Source organism: Lepisosteus oculatus, chromosome 18, assembly GCF_040954835.1.
Source record: "Lepisosteus oculatus isolate fLepOcu1 chromosome 18, fLepOcu1.hap2, whole genome shotgun sequence".
NCBI classification, from domain to species: domain Eukaryota; kingdom Metazoa; phylum Chordata; class Actinopteri; order Semionotiformes; family Lepisosteidae; genus Lepisosteus; species Lepisosteus oculatus.
In genome coordinates this window covers 22,975,232-22,994,357 of record NC_090713.1, presented here as the reverse complement: position 1 = coordinate 22,994,357, position 19,126 = coordinate 22,975,232, and the positions used below count along the sequence as shown (strand labels likewise).

Here is a 19,126-nt window from a genome sequence, read left to right as displayed (position 1 = left end):
GAGTAATGTGAACACTTGCACTGGACCTGGTCAGGATTCTGGCTGCCGAATTGTGGACATACTGCAGTTTGTTCAATGTAGATTTAGATACCCCAGCGAGTAGAGCCTTACAGTAGTCAATTCGAGAGAACACAAATGTGTCGATCAGCTTTTCAGCCACAGTTAGTGATAAAGGTCGACTGGTATGGAAACCCCAAGCAGCAGTTGAAGCAGAGGGCCAGACAACACCAGTCTGTCTCGAGAGCCCTGTGAATATTGGCATCTTTCTACATGCCCTAAAATTCACTCACCCAGACTGATGGTGCACAGTTCCTTTAAACCACAGCCAGTCAAGCCTGGCCCTTCGAGGATTAGCTCGACCAGACACTTCACACGGTTATCAAAGAGGTCCGCAGCACCTGCTTCACGAGGTCCGTCGTCCTGCAGAGGTACGGACTGGAACGACCAAGCTGGCGGGCCTTGCTCTGAACCGCCTTCCCGAGATGTTTTCAGGGCAGAATCTGATCTCGGCAGTCTCTTCTTCCTCTGTGGTGTCGCTCCCCCTTCACAGCACACAGAACCCCCGTGACCCCCCCTACAGCAGGACTCGGGCACCCCCTCTGAATCACCAGCTTCTACAGATTAGGAGCAACGTCACCGTGACGAAGTACGGAGAGACCTGGGCCACTTCTGTTAGTCGAACAGATCACTTGCTCAATGAATCCGTATCACACAGGAACAACCACTGTTCACAAACAGGTGACCTAGAAGAGCACCAGGGGACAGGTCTGGAGACCCCCAATTGGGGGTGACTTGTAAAACGAACTGGACTGACTCCGCACGACCCACAGACTCACTCAAACACCATCAGATATCCAGCTCTGCTGTGTTTGCTTCTCATCTGTCCTCGCAGGATCCTCTGCTGCCCTCAGCTGGTGTTCCTGCTCTGCAGCGCAAGGATTCTGCACACTTGTGCGCACTGCACTTTTCACCTTTGTGCAACTGTACAACGGGCCACTTCAGACGTTCACCTCAGATAAAATCACCAGCACACAGCCTCTGCTTTCCATTTCTCAGTTTCTTTTATTTCTGTTCAAGATGTGCACTTATAAAATCACACTATTAAAGCCAAAACGCAGGAAACTCCGAGCGCCAGGTCTGCCGGGGAGACTGGCTGTTTAACAGCGGTAAGGGTGAGTATCTACACACAGGCCGGGGCAGGCCTGTACTGAAGCTTTTGCTGAGGTCACAGGTTCACAGTCAACAGTTCTGTTCAGGGAAGGTTTTTTTAAAAAACGAAAAGGTAATATAAAAACAACAGGACGTAGTTCCATTTCTTCATGCTGTGGTGTCACGACCACAGTCATCATTTACAACACCCTTCTCCTCTTCATTTCATGAAAGCAGCTGGAGGGATCTTGTCTTGAGCCTGGAGAGAGAGAGAGAGCGTGAGTCAGATAGAGAGGAGGCACACAGGGGTCAGGCAGAGGGGGGAGAGAGAGAGAGAGGAGGCACGCAGGGGTCAAGGAGAGAGAGAGAGAGGAGGAGGCACGCAGGGGTCAGGCAGAGAGAGAATTATATATTATTATATAATATGTCTTTGTTGTAAATGTCTGTAACATGTCTGTAGATTTTATTTTACTTCTATTTTTTGTTTTGTTCCATGTTAATTTTATTATTTTTATTTGCTTTGGCAACACTGATTGTACCCCTCGGTCATGCTAATAAAGCACCTTGAATTGAATTGAATTGAGAGGAGGAGGCACACGGGAGTCAGGCAGAGAGAGAGAGAGGAGGAGGCACGCAGGGGTCAGGCAGAGGGGGGGAGAGAGAGAGAGGAGGAGGCACGCAGGGGTCAGGCAGAGAGAGAGAGAGGAGGAGGCACGCAGGGGTCAGGCAGAGAGAGAGAGAGGAGGAGGCACGCAGGAGTCAGGCAGAGAGAGAGAGAGGAGGAGGCACGCAGGAGTCAGGCAGAGAGAGAGAGAGGAGGAGGCACGCAGGGGTCAGGGAGAGAGAGAGAGGAGGAGGCACGCAGGGGTCAGGGAGAGAGAGAGAGAGGAGGAGGCACACGGGGGTCAGGCAGAGAGAGAGAGAGGAGGAGGCACGCAGGGGTCAGACAGAGAGAGAGAGAGAGGAGGAGGCACACGGGGGTCAGGCAGAGGGGGGAGAGAGAGAGAGGAGGAGGCACGCAGGGGTCAGGCAGAGAGAGAGAGAGGAGGCACGCAGGGGTCAGGCAGAGGGGGGAGAGAGAGAGAGAGGAGGCACGCAGGGGTCAGGGAGAGAGGGAGAGACAGAGGACTCTTATTTAACTAAGGTTGCTGCTGGAAGAGGTGTTAGTGGGGCCAGTGGGGGGCGCTCACCCTGCGGTCCATGTGGGTCCTAATGCCCCAGTATAGTGACGGGGACACTATACTGTAAACAGGCGCCGTCCTTCGGATGAGACGTAAAACCGAGGTCCTGACTCTCTGTGGTCATTAAAAATCCCAGGGCGCTTCTCGAAAAGAGTAGGGGTGTAACCCCGGTGTCCTGGCCAAATTTCCAATTGGCCCTTACTAATCATGGCCTCCTAATAATCCCCCTCTATGAATTGGCTTCATCACTCTGCTCTCCTCCCCACTGATAGCTGATGTGTGGTGAGGGTTCTGGTGCACTATGGCTGCCATCGCATCATCCAGGTGGATGCTGCACATTGGTGGTGGTGGAGGGGATCCCCATTACCTGTAAAGCGCTTTGAGTGGAGTGTCCAGAAAAGCGCTATATAAGTGTAAGTAATTATTATTAATTATTATTATTATTATTTCAGCACAGGGAGGGACAGACTCACTTTCAGCTGTGTGAAGATGTGTGCGGCTCTGCTGAAGTCCCACTCGTTGTCCTGGAGACACCTGGAACAGACACACAGTCAGAGCGTTATTCACCGGGAGGAGCACACCGCGTCACACTGCGTGTCCTGCTGCAGATACGCACTTCTGAGACCACTCCAGGTTCATGCCCGACTGCAGGGAGAAGGCGTTCAGCATCTCCTGCTGGGCAGCGGACAGCGTGGGCACCGGGCTGCTGGAGGGCGTGGGCGCCGGTGTGGCGAACGCCTTGCGGATTTCTTCCGTCGTGGCGTTCCTCACGAAGAGCTGGTCGTTCACTATGCAGAGCCTGCAGAGAGAGAGCGAGAGTCACTCTGCACAGCCTGGACAAGAGGGGCAACCCTGAACTCTCTCGATCAGCACAGAGAGGGAGGGAACTCACCCCGCGTTTCCTGCAGGTACTGCGATGAATGCTCTGGAGAAGGCTCTGACAGAGTCTCTGGACTTTCCATCCACTGAGAGAGGAGAGAGAAACAGGGTCACTACAGCCTGCAGCGTCTTTGACTGCTCCGTCAGTGTCAGTGGAGTCTGATGAAGAACTAATCTAGCTCCCAGTCCAGTCCAGCCTGCAGTGTCTCAGACTGCTCTGTCAGTGTCAGTGGAGTCTGAGTATAATCCCAGTGAAGAACTAATCCAGCTCCCAGTCCAGCCAGTCCAGTCCAGCCTGGAGTGTCTCAGACTCCTCTGTCAGTGTCAATGGAGTCTGATTATAATCCCAGTCCAGCCAGTCCAGTCCAGTCCAGCCTGCAGTGTCTCAGACTGCTCCGTCAGTGGAGTCTGATTATTATTTACATTAGTAACAAACGAAGCCTGCAGACTCCCGACTGCTCTACCCTCCCTTGTTCAGTGAAACAAGTGAATCGAACACACACCTTCTTTAAACACCCCGCTGACTGTGAAGGACAGCAATGTGTTCTGTAAAAGAAGAGAAGAGGTAAACAGTTTAATCGTTGACCTTCGGAGGCAGGATGCTGGCAGAAAGAGAGAAGTGGGTGATTCTCTGGGGGGGCGACAGGGGGTCTGCTCACCGTGTAGGTGTTGACGTCCACCACGAAGCAGTTGATGTCATGCTGTGTCTTGGGGAGCTCATTCAGGAAAGCCACCACGTTTAACCTTGTGTGCTTCAGCAGGCGGAACCGCATGGCTGGGGGAGAGGGGCAGGGAGGACTCATTAAGCAGCGCACACTCAAATATGAGCCTGGGGTCACACAGAGCACATCAGCACTGTACTGCCCTGATGCACTGTAACACGCTGTTCTCCGCCCATAAACACCCACTCCGAACCCACAGTTTTTAGTTCTTACTGTCTGCTGCAAAACTGCAAAATGTTTTCAAGAAATCTCACTACCATTTACTGTGTTTTTTCTTATGTGGGGATTTACACTTTTAACAATACGTGTTCCTTTTTTTAATTTAAACTTCCATGTGTGCACGTAGGAACACACTGTCTTTCACAATAACGACCTGTATGCTGATCACGCAAAAGACCTGTTTAAAAACCGGTCTCAGAGTACAGCAACCTATTCTAAAAGAACAACCAGGGGCGGTCCTGACGCAGCCCTGCTCTGGGGTGAGGGGTGAGGGGTGAAAGGTGAAAGGGTACTCACTGGGGTCCTTCAGCCTCTTGATGTTGCGGCTGTCCTTCAGGTAGTCGCCCAGACTGCTCCTGCAACACGAGCACACACGCGCTCACACCACACGCAGCCCTTCTGGGAGGCAGGCAGTCATTTTAAAGCAGAGGTTCCCCGCGCTGGTACAGCCGAGCCCTCAGTTACACAGTCAAACCCTTCACTGACTTAATAACAACGACAGGACTGGGAAACACTTGTAAAGCAAGCTGCCCCTCTCCTGGGGCAGAACCGTGCTGAGCTGGGAAGACTCTGGAGTGCTCAGCTAGTTCCCTCTGCCTGCCTGCGATTCTACGAGTCTTGCTTAAAAATGAAATGTTTTGCCTGCAAGACTTCAGCAAGGCCTTGTCCACAGCGCACTAGCGCCTCCCTGTGACTCGCTGGGGAGCCCCTTATCTGCCCTGAGGCCCGAGTGCTGCTCTCCACAGGGTCTTTGCCCTCAGTGCACCAGCGCCCCCTGTGACTCGCTGGGGAGCCCCTTATCCGCCCTGAGGCCCGAGCGCTGCTCTCCACAGGGTCTTTGCCCTCAGTGCACCAGCGCCCCCTGCAGGGCTGGCAGCGGGACATGTAGCTGTACCTGGAGGGGTTCTGGGAGGAGTTCGGGATGCTGATGGAGAACGAGGCCCCGTCGTGATAGGCATCCAGGAGGGGCTGTCTGTCAGCTGTGTCATACACACTGTAGTACCTGGGGGAGAGAGGACTCTCGTTATTACACACTACAGTAGGGAGAGAGGAAGAACTCCCTGAAACACGGACTCTCCCTGCCCTGCCCAAGCTATTAGACACATGGCATCGGAACACAAGGTCCACTGCACACAGTGTGGACACGGCATGCAAGCACACCACCACACACAGCGCCGCTGGTACACTTACTGCTGCAGGAAATGCAGGATCAGACACTTGACTTCATCCGAACCGAAGTAACTGCCCTGAGGGGGGAGAGAGCAAGGAGGACAGGTGAGAGAGGAGAGCTGTGTCCCCAGCAGACACACGTCAGACAGGTGAGAGAGGAGAGCTGCGTCTCCAGCAGACACACGTCAGACAGGTGAGAGAGGAGAGCTGCGTCCCCAGCAGACACACGTCAGACAGGTGAGAGAGGAGAGCTGCGTCTCCAGCAGACACACGTCAGACAGGTGAGAGGAGAGCTGCGTCTCCAGCAGACACACGTCAGACAGGTGAGAGAGGAGAGCTGCGTCTCCAGCAGACACACGTCAGACAGGTGAGAGAGGAGAGCTGCGTCCCCAGCAGACACACGTCAGACAGGTGAGAGAGGAGAGCTGCGTCCCCAGCAGACACACGTCAGACAGGTGAGAGAGGAGAGCTGCGTCCCCAGCAGACACACGTCAGACAGGTGAGAGAGGAGAGCTGTGTCCCCAGCAGACACACGTCAGACAGGTGAGAGAGGAGAGCTGCGTCTCCAGCAGACACACGTCAGACAGGTGAGAGAGGAGAGCTGCGTCCCCAGCAGACACACGTCAGACAGGTGAGAGAGGAGAGCTCTGTCCCCAGCAGACACATGTCAGACAGGTGAGAGAGGAGAGCTGCGTCCCCAGCAGACACACGTCAGACAGGTGAGAGAGGAGAGCTCTGTCCCCAGCAGACACACGTCAGACAGGTGAGAGAGGAGAGCTGCGTCCCCAGGTGTGCCGATACCGAGACATGATGTCCAATATTGGATTCCTGCAGGTTACCTTGCAGGGTGGTAGTGTGGTGGGGGCCTCCACATCGAAGGCGATGGGGCGGGGCAGGAGATGGCCATCCTGGGAAGACAGAGGGCCAGAGAGACAGGGGAGAGGAAATAAGGACACGGGGTGGAAGAGAGGAAGGAAGAGGAACACTGTGAGTAAGAAATATCCACTCGCTGCCCCGACAGCCTGGCAGAGAGCTTCAAGAAAAGCCAGACGCAGATCTGGACATGTGGGCATGTGGACATGAGGCCCGCTCCAGCTAGCGATCGGACAAGAGCCCCAGGGTGAAGCCTGGAGAGACTCCGGGCGCTCGCCAGTGTCCGGAGGGATTCTGCACACACAGCTACGGCCGGCCAGCCCTCTGCCGTCACTAACTACCGAACGCAAAGACAGACAAAGTGGGTCTTACCAGCTTCAGCAGCCTGGGGAACCTCTCCCTGACAGCGCTGTCGGACATTCAAGAGAAGAGAAGAGAACAGTGTAAAGCACTCGCTCTCGGCGCCACGCCCACAGAAGCCCGATGCCTCCGTACGTCCGTTCGTCCACCCCCCCTCCCCCTCCCCCGCGGCCACGGGCTCGTCTCTGACCGCCTGCATGGGCGAGCAGTCGCCGATTCCCCCGCCTTCCTGGAGGGGGCGCCCCTGCGTGTACAAAGCAGACGGGGGGCTAGGGGGGAGAAGGGCTGGGGCCGTGGGAACTTACCTCGGGCCGCGCCCACTGCTGCCGGGGGCTGTGTTAGTTTGTGGTGGTGGAACAGGCACTCTCAGCACAAAGACCAGCTGCCTCGCTGCACACGCGCCCCCCCGTATGACCTGCCCCGGTTATCTCCATCTGCCCCTGCAGTACAGCCCCCAGCGCGTGTGGGACCTGCCCTGTCAGGACCGGACCGGACCGGCCCGGCCCGCCGGGGGACTGAATCGCCCGGCACAGCGCAGGTCTCACACTCCACTCCACCCCCCCCCACCTGCGATCTACTTACCCAGCTCCTACTCACCTTCCCCACACGCAGCAACACACCACACAGAGAGGGGCAGGGGAGGGGCGGGGCTCACACAACGACAGGGCGCTACTGTTATCGGGGGTCACGGTTATCAGGGCCTCTAGACCCATGATTCTCCAGACAACCAACTTCCCTCGGCCACAGCAGAGGGTGGCAGCCACTGGCTCTCCACTGCTGGACTGCACAATGCAAATTCAGGGCCAGATGGCCCAGTGGGTCAGGTCCGGTCCTGTCAGACCAGGAGGACAGCCGGTCCAGTGTTCAGGTCCGGTCCTGTCAGACCAGGAGGACAGCCGGCCCGGTGTTCAGGTCCGGTCCTGTCAGACCAGGAGGACAGCTGGTCCGGTGTTCAGGTCCGGTCTTCTTAGACCAGGAGGTACCCAGCGGGGTCCCCCAGCTCTGCCCGAGTAAAGGACTGAACCCCTTTGTGCTATGTCCTTCTGAGTAGACGTCCAGCTGAGACTCTACAGCAGCTGATCCCCCTCCAGACTCTGTATGTGACTCGTACTGCTACTTAAGGCCTGGCTGCTGGGAGAGCTGTAGGCCCTGGGGGCTTCACAGTGGCCAGAGAGGAGAATCACTGGGCTAGACAAGAGCCGTAGGCTGAGCAAGGAACACTGGTCAGCTGGGTCTAATGGACGATGTCAGAGAACAGGAAGCCGGGTGGGTGACCTGTTCTGATCACAGACACGTGCAGTCACACACACGCCACAGTGGCAGCAGGCCGAGCAGGCAGAGCCAGACAGCTGGGTCGTTAACAGGACAGCGTGATCTGCGGTGAGGCCCACAGAGCGAAGGTGTGTGATGAGAGACAGGGGCATAGCTGGTGGAATGAAGTCTTCTAGACACAGGACAAAACACAGGTAGAGTTTACAGACAGCATGCAAGAGAAGGCTGTGGATCTTTGCAGGTAGGATAAGGGAGAGGGTGGAGCCTTACAGACAGCACACAGGAAAGGGCAGAGCTCTACAGACTGCAGTCAAGAAAGGGGCGGAGCTTCGAAGAAACCGCCTACATGAGAGGGGCGGGGCTTTACAGAGACACACTGGAGGGGCGGAGCTTTACAGGAAGGCCCGCTGGAGAGGGGCGGGGCTTTTAAAAAAGATGACTTCTACAAAGACAGAGGCAGGAGGACAGAGAAAAGGCAACCACAGCTCACATCTCACACAGCGCAAGAAGTATGATACCCCTCTGTCCGGACAGAGAGGAGGGGAGCTCTTCTGCAGATGGAGAATAGGGGAAGAGGGCACAGGTGGCCGAAAGGGAGAGGCAAGAGAGGAGTAGGGTCCCACAGACTGGCGAGCGCTGCACCCTCTCAGCACCGGCAGGCCGAGCCCCACCCGTCACCCCGGCTGACTGCCTGACCGCACCCCCGGGATACGGGCAGCGCGCTCTTGTCGGGAGCTGGCTCAGCGACAGTTTGGAAAGGAAGCTCCTGCAAAGTCAGGCTTGAGTTCTTTCGGCTGTCTTAATGAAAAGCAGGATGTGTATTTGCTCGTCCTACCAACTGGAGGTTTTTCACCCAGAGGGAAAAACTGTGCCCCTTTACGGATGGCACTGAGCTTCGCCGCCTGCTTCCTTCCTGCTTCGAGGCGAAACGTTGCCGACACGCGGGACCCAGCGGGACCCAGCCTGGCTCTGGGGGAGGCGGCAGGCTACAGAAAAGCACTGGCGCGCACGAGGGGCGCCCGCGACTGCGACGCCCGCTGGGGAAGCCCGACAGCCGGGCAGGCTGGTCCGAACTGGCGACGGTCGTGGACGCTGCTCCCTGGGGGCCACACGCCCCGGCCGGCCTCCCGCCCTGCTCTCTGGACCCCGGGGGGGGCGGGGCGCGCTGGCGGCCAGCTGCACGGCTGTGCCTGTCTTAGGTCGTCCCAGAGGCTCCGGCTCGAGGAGGGATCTTACCCGTCACTGGCTAACCAGCCTTCGTCACTGGCCAATCGCACCGCAGGACCCCAGAGAGAGGGCCGGGAGGGGCCTTTCCCGCTCTGCTCCAAAAACGCCGCTCGTTCCAAGAGGTCAAAGGAAAAAAACCAGTTTCCCGGAAGAGGAAACGGCGCTCCGGGTGCAGGAGCCCCGTCGTTCCTCACTGTGCGCGCAGTCTCCCGGAGCGGCGCGGCGCGGGGGCGCGGCTCGGCCTGGCGGCGCTGCGGAGGGCGCGGCGCTCACACTGCGGCCCTGAACACCGACACTGCCGCGGAGCAAGGAGCCGGGACCAGCGGGGGGAGACGGACGCGGACAGGGACGCGGAACAGCCACAGGCAAGCACACTCTCACACACACACGGGGGCGCTTCAGGACTCTGGAGAGTTGGGGTTCAGTCTTCATCGCGATGCTCCCTGCTGTGCGGGGCGTCAGCAGGAGGCCTGTGACTCTCTCCTTGGTGATGCAGACTTCGCCTGCCACAGGCCCCCTGTCTAAGGACCCAAGTCTTGGAGTTCACAGACCCCACAGGCCCCAGGTCCCCTCTGTGACTGGGGGTACAGGCCCCAGGTCCCCTCTGTGACTGGGGGTACAGGCCCCACAGGCCCCAGGTCCCCTGTATCATTCAGTTCACAGACCCCACAGGCCCCAGGTCCCCTCTGTGACTGGGGGTACAGGCCCCAGGTCCCCTCTGTGACTGGGGGTACAGGCCCCACAGGCCCCAGGTCCCCTGTATCATTCAGTTCACAGACCCCACAGGCCCCAGGTCCCCTCTGTGACTGGGGGTACAGGCCCCACAGGCCCCAGGTCCCCTGTATCATTCAGTTCACAGACCCCACAGGCCCCAGGTCCCCTCTGTGACTGGGGGTACAGGCCCCACAGGCCCCAGGTCCCCTCTGTGACTGGGGGTACAGGCCCCACAGGCCCCAGGTCCCCTCTGTGACTGGGGGTACAGGCCCCAGGTCCCCTCTGTGACTGGGGGTACAGGCTCCCTAGCTCAGAGGCGAAGCAGGAGCCCCCCAGCAGCCCTGGACTCCTCGGCCAGGGCCCTGTCTCTGTGGGAGCCGCGCGCTGCATCAGGGTTGAGTCTCTCAGACCTGGAGCAACTCAGAGCCAGACAGTAAAGGAACAAGACAGCAGCCCCCTGCCGCCTGGTCTCCATGGGCACAGTCGCCAGGACGCGCTCCTGAGGGCGGGGTCACAGAGTGCCAATCATCCAGCCTGTAGTCACAGCAGAGCCCCATGGGAGCCAAGCACTCTCCCTGTGGGTCCGGACCAGCCCGTCGCCTGGCCTCCTCTCCTCCCCTGTTCTCCCCAGGTCGGGGTGTCTGTGGGCCAGTGGGCACAGAACAGCACTGGTTCTGGCCAGCTGGTGCCCCCCTGCACGAACCCCACCCCCCCGCCCCCCCGCCCCGCCCCGCGGCCCCTGCCCGGCGGCGCACTGACCTGATGTAGGTGGACTGGTCCTTGAAGTGGTTGCACAGGGGGTTGCGGTCCAGCCACAGCTCCTCCAGCTTGAACCCCTTGATCTTGTCCAGCTCGCGCTCCGTCTTCAGCTGCGGGGCACACAGGCGCACAGGCACGCACGCACACACGCACGCACGCGCACGCACAAGGAGTTAGGGCAGAATCCAGCGCTTCAGGCGCGGCACGTGGCGAGGAGCGGAGCGGAGGAGGGGCTCACCTCGTTGTGCGACAGGTTGAGGATCTTCAGCGTGGGCACCCTGCCCACCAGCTCGGCCATGTCGTCCAGCTTGTAGAGCCGGTTGTTACTCAGATTGAGGGAGACGAGCTGGGAGAGAGAGACGAGGACGAGGCGCCGTTAGCTGGTCTCGCCATCCGCACTCTTTCCCGAGCGGGGCGAGGACGCGGGACCCGGGGGGGAGGAGCGCGCCGTCTCTCAGGGGCGAACTGGGAGAGCTGTGGCCTGCGATCAGGCAGCTCGGTGACAGGGGGGCTGTGCGAGCGAGCGAGTGTCTGGGCGCTGGTTTTAACGAGTCTGCAGCGCAGGAGCCCTCGTGTGGACGAGACGCCCACTCCCTCAGGCTCTGCAGCTGTTCCGGTTACGAAGCAGCCCTCCCTCCCTCCCTCCCTCCCTCCCTCTCCCCCTCTTCCCCCGGGCTGGGCGCGGTCACGCGCCTGCTGGTGTCGGTTACCTCTGGAATGTTCTCCTCGATGATCTTGTTGACAGCCTGCATGCAGTTCTTCCTGTTCAGGATGACCTCGATGTTGTGGGACAGCAGGTCTGAGAGAGAGGAAGTCGTGAGTATCTTGCAGAGACGCGCGATGACCTCACCGGAACGCAGCTCTGACACAGCGCTGGGTGTGCAGTACGTACCTGGGTCTGTCCGGATGCTGTTCAAGTCAAGCGCTTGCTGGGGTGCATCAAAACGTTTGCTCATGCATTGCTGAAAAAGGACAGAAATACTCTCAGTCTGCACTGAGCCCTCGCTGTGTGTGTGCAGGTAAGCACGTAGTCTGTCTGTCTCCCATCCCCCAGCCCAAACACCCACCCAACAGTCCCTGTCTCCTGGCCATGTCTACCAGTCACACCAGCCTGCCTCTCCCAGCCCAAGCCCCGTCCACCAGTCACACCAGCCTGCCTCTCCCAGCCCAAGATATGCCCACCCATCCCTGTCTCCTGGCTCCGCCCACCCGTCACACCAGCCCTGCCCACCAGCCCGACTCCCAGCCCGAGCCCTGCCCACCAGCCCAACTCCCAGGCCAAGCTCCGCCCACCCGTCACACCAGCCCGGCTCCCAGCCCAAGCTCCACCCACCCATCACACCAGCCCTGCCCACCAGCCCAAGCCCCGCCCACCAGTCACACCAGCCCGACTCCCAGCCCGAGCCCCGCCCACAGGTCACACCAGCCCTGCCCACCAGCCTGTCTCTCCCAGCCCGAGCCCCGCCCACAGGTCACACCAGCCCTGCCCACCAGCCTGCCTCTCCCAGCCCGAGCTCCGCCCACCTGTCCCTGTCTCCTGGCCCCACCCACCAGTCACACCAGCCTGCCCCCCAGGCCTGGCTCTCAGGGTGCCAGCGCGCCTCACCTTCATGTGCTCCAGGTCCTCGGGCTTGAGCTCGCTCTGGATGCTGGGGGGGGGCGGGGAGGGGTTCATGATGACGGAGACCTGTAAGCAGCAGTCAGACAGCGGCTGAGTCAGCGGGGGGGGCCGGCAGTCTCCCCGAGAGGCGGGCCTGCGGACAGCACCTACCTTGTACCCGTCGGTGTCCGTGATCTTGCGCGACACCTTGGACAGGGCGTTGGCCGTGGTAGCGTCCTCTATATAGAACATGGCTTTGTTGCCCTCGCAGTGGTACTGAGGAGAGAGGGGGGCAGTGAGTTGGGGGGGGGGTGCCAGGAGTTAGGGCCCGATTCCTGGAGAAAACACTGGTGATTCCTGACAGTGTCCCCTTCCACACACCTCCTCACCCAACCCTAACTCCACCCTACGGACGGCCCAGGACCCCGGCCGGTGCAGAACTCCCCACAGCTCCCTCCCGTGTTCGGAAAGGTCATTATCTAAGCTGACCAAGGGGGCGAGAGGGCCTGCGGCCAGCTGGTCACCCTTCCTCTGCACAGTGACACAGAGGCTGCAGGCGAGGTGCGACAGGATGTCCACAGCGAGCCGTGACGAGACACACGTGACTCTCACCCCCGGCACGCCTACCTGCACTGGGGTGAAGGGCACCGTGCACAAGTTCTGCAGGGCCGTGATGAGCCAGGTCTTGTCGTACTTCTTTCCATACGGGATCTGGAGAAGAAGGCAGAAGGATCTGAAGCTCTGGCCTCTGTGCCCCCCAGTGAGTGACTGAGCCCTGTGGGGCTGTGGGGGTGTGGGGGTGTGGGACAGGGGTACTCGCAGTCAGGTCTCTGAGCCACAGGGCCTGTGGGGGTGTGGGACAGGGGTACTCGCAGTCAGGTCTCTGAGCTACAGGGCCTGTGGTGCTGTGGGGGTGTGGGACAGGGGTACTCGCAGTCAGGTCTCTGAGCTACAGGGCCTGTGGTGCTGTGGGGGTGTGGGACAGGGGTACTCGCAGTCAGGTCTCTGAGCTACAGGGCCTGTGGTGCTGTGGGGGTGTGGGACAGGGGTACTCGCAGTCAGGTCTCTGAGCTACAGGGCCTGTGGTGCTGTGGGGGTGTGGGACAGGGGTACTCGCAGTCAGGTCTCTGAGCTACAGGGCCTGTGGTGCTGTGGGGGTGTGGGGGTGTGGGGGTGTGGGACAGGGGTACTCGCAGTCAGGTCTCTGAGCTACAGGGCCTGTGGGGGTGTGGGACAGGGGTACTCGCAGTCAGGTCTCTGAGCTACAGGGCCTGTGGGGGTGTGGGGGTGTAGGACAGGGGTACTCGCAGTCAGGTCTCTGAGCTACAGGGCCTGTGGGGGTGTGGGGGTGTAGGACAGGGGTACTCTCAGTTAGGTCTCTGAGCTACAGGGCCTGTGGTGCTGTGGGGGTGTGGGACAGGGGTACTCGCAGTCAGGTCTCTGAGCTACAGGGCCTGTGGTGCTGTGGGGGTGTGGGACAGGGGTACTCGCAGTCAGGTCTCTGAGCTACAGGGCCGTGGGGGTGTTGGGGTGTGGGACAGGGGATTCTCAGTCACGTCTCTGTGGGGCTGTGGGACAGGGGTCCTCACAGTCAGGTCCCTGTGGGGGTGTGGGACAGGGGTACTCACTGTGGGGGTGTGGGACACTCACAGTCAGGTCTCTGTGGGGGTGTGGGGTCCTCACAGTCAGGTCTCTGTGGGGGTGTGGGACAGGGGTCCTCACAGTCAGGTCTCTGTGGGGTCCTCACAGTCAGGTCTCTGTGGGGTCCTCACAGTCAGGTCTCTGTGGGGGTGTGGGACAGGGGTCCTCACTGTGGGGGTGTGGGACACTCACAGTCAGGTCTCTGTGGGGGTGTGGGGTCCTCACAGTCAGGTCTCTGTGGGGGTGTGGGACAGGGGTCCTCACAGTCAGGTCTCTGTGGGGTCCTCACAGTCAGGTCTCTGTGGGGTCCTCACAGTCAGGTCTCTGTGGGGGTGTAGGACAGGGGTCCTCACTGTGGGGGTGTGGGACAGGGGTACTCACAGTCAGGTCTCTGTGGGGGTGTGGGGTCCTCACAGTCAGGTCTCTGTGGGGGTGTGGGACAGGGGTCCTCACAGTCAGGTCTCTGTGGGGGTGTGGGGTCCTCACAGTCAGGTCTCTGTGGGGTCCTCACAGTCAGGTCTCTGTGGGGTCCTCACAGTCAGGTCTCTGTGGGGTCCTCACAGTCAGGTCTCTGTGGGGGTGTGGGACAGGGGTCCTCACTGTGGGGGTGTGGGACAGGGGTCCTCACAGTCAGGTCTCTGTGGGGGTGTGGGACAGGGGTCCTCACAGTCAGGTCTCTGTGGGGTCCTCACAGTCAGGTCTCTATGGGGTCCTCACAGTCAGGTCTCTATGGGGTCCTCACAGTCAGGTCTCTGTGGGGTCCTCACAGTCAGGTCTCTGTGGGGGTGTGGGACAGGGGTCCTCACTGTGGGGGTGTGGGACAGGGGTCCTCACTGTGGGGGTGTGGGACAGGGGTACTCACAGTCAGGTCTCTGTGGGGGTGTGGGACAGGGGTCCTCACTGTGGGGGTGTGGGACAGGGGTACTCACAGTCAGGTCTCTGTGGGGGTGTGGGACAGGGGTCCTCACAGTCAGGTCTCTGTGGGGGTGTGGGGTCCTCACAGTCAGGTCTCTGTGGGGGTGTGGGACAGGGGTCCTCACAGTCAGGTCTCTGTGGGGGTGTGGGACAGGGGTCCTCACAGTCAGGTCTCTGTGGGGGTGTGGGGTCCTCACAGTCAGGTCTCTGTGGGGGTGTGGGACAGGGGTCCTCACAGTCAGGTCTCTGTGGGGGTGTGGGGTCCTCACAGTCAGGTCTCTGTGGGGGTGTGGGGTACTCACAGTCATTTTGAACCAGCTCTTGCGGGGAGGGGCCCCTCGGCCGGGCCGGTACACCCCAGCGTTCCCACCGCCCCTGTCGCGATCGTAGCGTTCGTCTCCACGGCGGTTGGGCCGCCCGCCGTAGGGGTTGCTGGAGAGACACAGCGACAGCGTCAGACGCAGTTCCCGGTCGACACGCGAGGCCGAGACCGCCCGGGTCGAGCCGGGGCGCTGCCCCCCGGCGGACAGGAAGACACTCACTATCTCCTGGCCGCGGCGCCGGCGCTGTCCTGCGTGCTGTCGTTCATGGCCACGTCCCCGTCGTCGTCCTCCAGGCGCGCCCGGGGCCCCAGGCCGGAGGCCCCCCCGCGGTGCCGCGGCCGCGCGAGCTGGTCCATGTGCATGCGGCCGCGGAACGGCCCCCGGCCCTTCTTGTTGCGGAACGTGGGGCCCCCGACTCGGTCGTCATGCTCTGGAGGGCAGGGAAGGGGAGAGCGTCAGCGACAACAGACAACCACAGGCCTGTTCCCCACACAGCCTCAGACACACCTCCTGGAGTGCCAGGGGACTTCCAGAGCCTGGAGGGGACTGCCACCCTGGGCACTCCAGTCCAGTGCCAGTCTCTATCACACAGGACGAGCGCTCTGGGGGCACTCCAGTCCAGTCCAGTCCCAGTCTCTATCACACAGGACGAGCGCTCTGGGGGCACTCCAGTCCAGTCCCAGTCTCTATCATACAGGGCCAGTGCTCTGGGGGCACTCCAGTCCAGTCCCAGTCTCTATCACACAGGATGAGCACTCTGGGGGCACTCCAGTCCAGTCCCAGTCCAGTCCCAGTCTCTATCACACAGAGCCAGTGCTCTGGGGGCACTCCAGTCCAGTCCAGTGCCAGTCTCTATCACACAGGGCCAGTGCTCTGGGGGCACTCCAGTCCAGTGCCAGTCTCTATCACACAGGACGAGCGCTCTGGGGGCACTCCAGTCCAGTCCAGTCCCAGTCTCTATCACACAGGACGAGTGCTCTGGGGGCACTCCAGTCCAGTCCAGTCCCAGTCTCTATCACACAGGACGAGCGCTCTGGGGGCACTCCAGTCCAGTCCCAGTCCCTATCACACAGGACGAGCACTCTGGGGGCACCCCAGTCCAGTCCAGTCCAGTCCAGTCCCAGTCTCTGGATGAGCGCCCTGTGGTGCACGATTCTAAGGGTGTGAATCCGAGTGGTTTTACTGTATGAAAATGTTCTAAAGCAGGGAGTGTGCTTCACACTCGCACACTGACTTCACACAGGCCTTCGGCTTGTTGACTTCACACTGCTGCAGCTCCTGTCCCTCTGAAACAGCGCTGTCCGTGGACACTGTGATACACTGTCACTGGATCAGCCCCGAGCGCCTGCACATTCTGGGAGCAGGATAACTAATGGATGTGCTACAGTATCGGTGAATCAAAAGATCTCTTTATTGGCCAAGTAAGTGTTCACTTACAAAGAATTTGACTTGGTGAGTTGTTCATACACTGTATACATACAAACACGCCACATATACTAGACACATAAAACACGACATACATTTCAGAAATTAAAGAAAAAATATATATTGCACTTCAAGAAGGTGTCAGAACTCTCCCTACGTGATAATCCCACACATATATACTTGTAAATGATAAATAAACTATCCATAATAAATACCCACATACAGATAACATTATTATTGCACATAATACTATGGCTGTAAACTAAATAATCAACATTCAATTTTGATAACACAGTTAAAGTAATGTCCAGTGGTCAACGCAGGTGATTAATGAGAGTCTGCCTTGTGCTCCTGGTGCCACCTGACCTAATCTTTCCTGATGGGAGACTGGAAAGACAGGACGGTCAGGGTGAGAGGGGTCGGCAGCGATCCCGAGCCGGGAGCCTGGGGTCCTCTCGGCAGCGCGCAGGACCGGAGGGGCTGGGGCGACACTTCAGCCTGACCGCTGTTCTGCGCCACCGGGGGTCCGTGCGACCACCGGGCAGCTACAGGGGAACAGCAGCCGGAGCGGGGGTCCCCTCTGCCCCGGGAACGACCTGCTCTCCCCAGCCCGTCTCCTGGTCTCGGGGTCGGCGTCACGACTGCGAGGCGAGGACGGGGACGAAGACAGACGCACGCACAGGCGCCCTGCGACACTGGCCCTCCCGCTGAAAGCGCGTCACGGCACCGGACTGGACCGGAGCCGCGATCCGCGAAAGGACGAGAACAAACCCGCACCGCGCGTCACGAAGGGCGCCTTCCTGAGATCTCGGCGGCCCGCAGTCTGCCCTCGCCTCCCCAGCTGGAGGACGCGGGTCTCCATTTTGGCTGAGCTGGACAGGGAGAAGCTCCATCACTTACCGCTATAGTACCGGCCCTCGTCCGCCATCGCCATGCTCCCCACGCACTCCACGAAAGAAAGCTCCCACGATCGCTCCCGAGAAGACTCGCACGGCCCGAGAAGACTACCCTGCTGTGCTCATGCAATAATCCAGCCGACGCGCTACTGTAAAAACGTCCTGATCGGCGCTTCTTTCCTCTACCCGCACAAGTGCGATCGCTGTGCTTTGGCGACACAAGCTGGGAGATCAACACTGCGCTTGCGCAATACGTCTCCGCCGCCCCGAGCCCGCAGAACTACAAGCGGCCAGCTTCCGGTGACGCACTTCCTGTGTGGACGGACGCCCGGCTCCCTATATGGTAGGGTGCGGGGTTCCAGGGAGCTGGCGTCGCGTAGCTGAGGTATAAAACACTTTTCAGACCCGAGGGGGGCTGTGCGCAGTGATAACAAAACACACAAGAACCCAGGGCGTCCGTCCGCAATCAGATGCCATCTATCATGACTGCGGAGCTCTCCAGCTTCGCCAGCTGACACTGGCTGGCCACCAGTAAACCTTGCGTTGGGCAGATTCAGCTTCGGGGAATTTGACAAGACACGAGTGACAGAGGCACAGGGGAAGCCCGGGATGGCGCATGATCTGGCCGAGAGGAAGCCCACAAGGCCGGGGGGTCCGGAGGACCGGGGCAGACACCGCGCTGCCTGAGGAACCAAGAGCCGAGCCTGAGCACTCCATCACTTCCTGGACCGCCAGCAGCACCAGGAGCAAGGAGCCCAACAATACTAGTGGAACTGTACTGGGACTGGAGCTCCCAGTGAAACAGACACTTCTACTGGACTGGAGCTCCCAGTGAAACAGACTGTCCTACTGGACTGGAGCTCCCAGTGAAACAGACACTTCTACTGGACTGGAGCTCCCAGTGTAACTGGACTGGGACTGGAGCTCCCAGTGAAACAGACACTTCTACTGGACTGGAGCCCCCAGTGTAACAGACTGTCCTACTGGACTGGAGCCCCCAGTGTGATCTGACCTGTACCCCTTATCTAATTAGATGCACGTGTTTCGTACGAGTAGCAAGGAGCTCAGTTTCACGTGGGCGCTCGGACACGAGCGAGACGGCCCACGCGTGTCCCCGCTTCAACCCGGCCAAAACCAAATCGCCACCGGGCGCCCGGGGGAGGAATTATCGTGGGGTTTGTTAGCGGAGTGGGGGTGCCGAGGGTTTCACGCCAGCGCGACGGAGTGAGCCCCGTTTCTGAACCCGGCTCGGGAGGGGGCCTCTCTGACAGACACATCTGTGTGTGACAAACACGAGTGGGGCGATACAGGTCCGAAACTAACCGAGCACAAGTCATTCCTCACGCGTGTACCTGTCTCCGCGTCCCTGCGCCTCACCACCGCGAAGTCCTCGTACCACTTGGGAAAGAACGCCATCGTCGTCACCGTCGCCAATGACTTCTTAAAATTCGTTATTCACTTACTTATTTTTTATTATTATAATGGTCGCTGATTAACAAGGTGATTCCGGGCTCCAGAGAGCGACCGTTACCCCCCGGCGCGAGCCTCTCCCGCGCCAACTTCAGACAGCCGGGCGGGGGGGTCACGTGACAGGGGGCGGGGAAAAGGAGGGGGGGGGGGGTTCGGGGCCACGGGCGACGGAGCGGCGCCCCCTGGAGGTGGAGTGCGGGATACTGCGCATGTCCGTTTGAGGCGACGCCGCTCCTCGCGGGACGCTTCGAAGAGAGGCGAGGGGTGGGGTGGGGTCTCCGCGTTCTGGGCGGGGCCAATGACGTCAGCTTCCCTCCACTTCCTGGTGAGC

The 19,126-nt window shown here is 59.9% G+C and overlaps 1 protein-coding gene across 3 annotated transcripts; it reads right to left on the bottom strand.

Moving 5' to 3' along the window:
- Positions 1-1,042: 1,042 nt before the first annotated feature.
- LOC102683418 (nuclear RNA export factor 1) lies at positions 1,043-18,875 on the bottom strand. Of its 3 annotated transcripts, none has more exons than XM_069180240.1 (21): positions 18,678-18,874; positions 15,224-15,434; positions 14,984-15,113; positions 12,753-12,836; positions 12,297-12,401; positions 12,132-12,212; positions 11,418-11,487; positions 11,236-11,324; positions 10,764-10,871; positions 10,526-10,635; positions 6,566-6,602; positions 6,160-6,228; positions 5,342-5,397; positions 5,046-5,153; positions 4,448-4,506; positions 3,869-3,984; positions 3,713-3,755; positions 3,223-3,295; positions 2,947-3,129; positions 2,804-2,864; positions 1,043-1,408 (listed from the first exon to the last, which is right to left on the bottom strand). In XM_069180240.1, exons 1-21 carry the CDS (start codon positions 18,739-18,741, stop codon positions 1,370-1,372), a joined length of 1,896 nt encoding a protein of 631 aa, XP_069036341.1. In that variant the 5' UTR covers positions 18,742-18,874; the 3' UTR covers positions 1,043-1,369. The 3 variants fall into 3 exon arrangements, with proteins under 3 accessions (XP_069036341.1, XP_069036342.1, XP_069036343.1); XM_069180241.1 differs by lacking the exon at positions 18,678-18,874 and adding an exon at positions 17,330-17,590; XM_069180242.1 differs by lacking the exons at positions 6,566-6,602; positions 10,526-10,635 and having other exon boundaries at positions 18,678-18,875.
- Between the last annotated feature and the right edge of the window lie 251 nt (positions 18,876-19,126).

Excerpts from the sequence above, each read along its gene's own strand:
- LOC102683418 (XM_069180240.1), bottom strand. The coding sequence starts at position 18,741 with ATGGCGTTCTTTCCCAAGTGGTACGAGGACTTCGCGGTGGTGAGGCGC. Across the intron at positions 5,398-6,159 it reads CCACACTACCACCCTGCAAG|GGCAGTTACTTCGGTTCGGA; the intron begins GTAACCTGCAGG and ends CTCCCCCCTCAG. Across the intron at positions 2,865-2,946 it reads AACCTGGAGTGGTCTCAGAA|GTGTCTCCAGGACAACGAGT; the intron begins GTGCGTATCTGC and ends TGTCTGTTCCAG.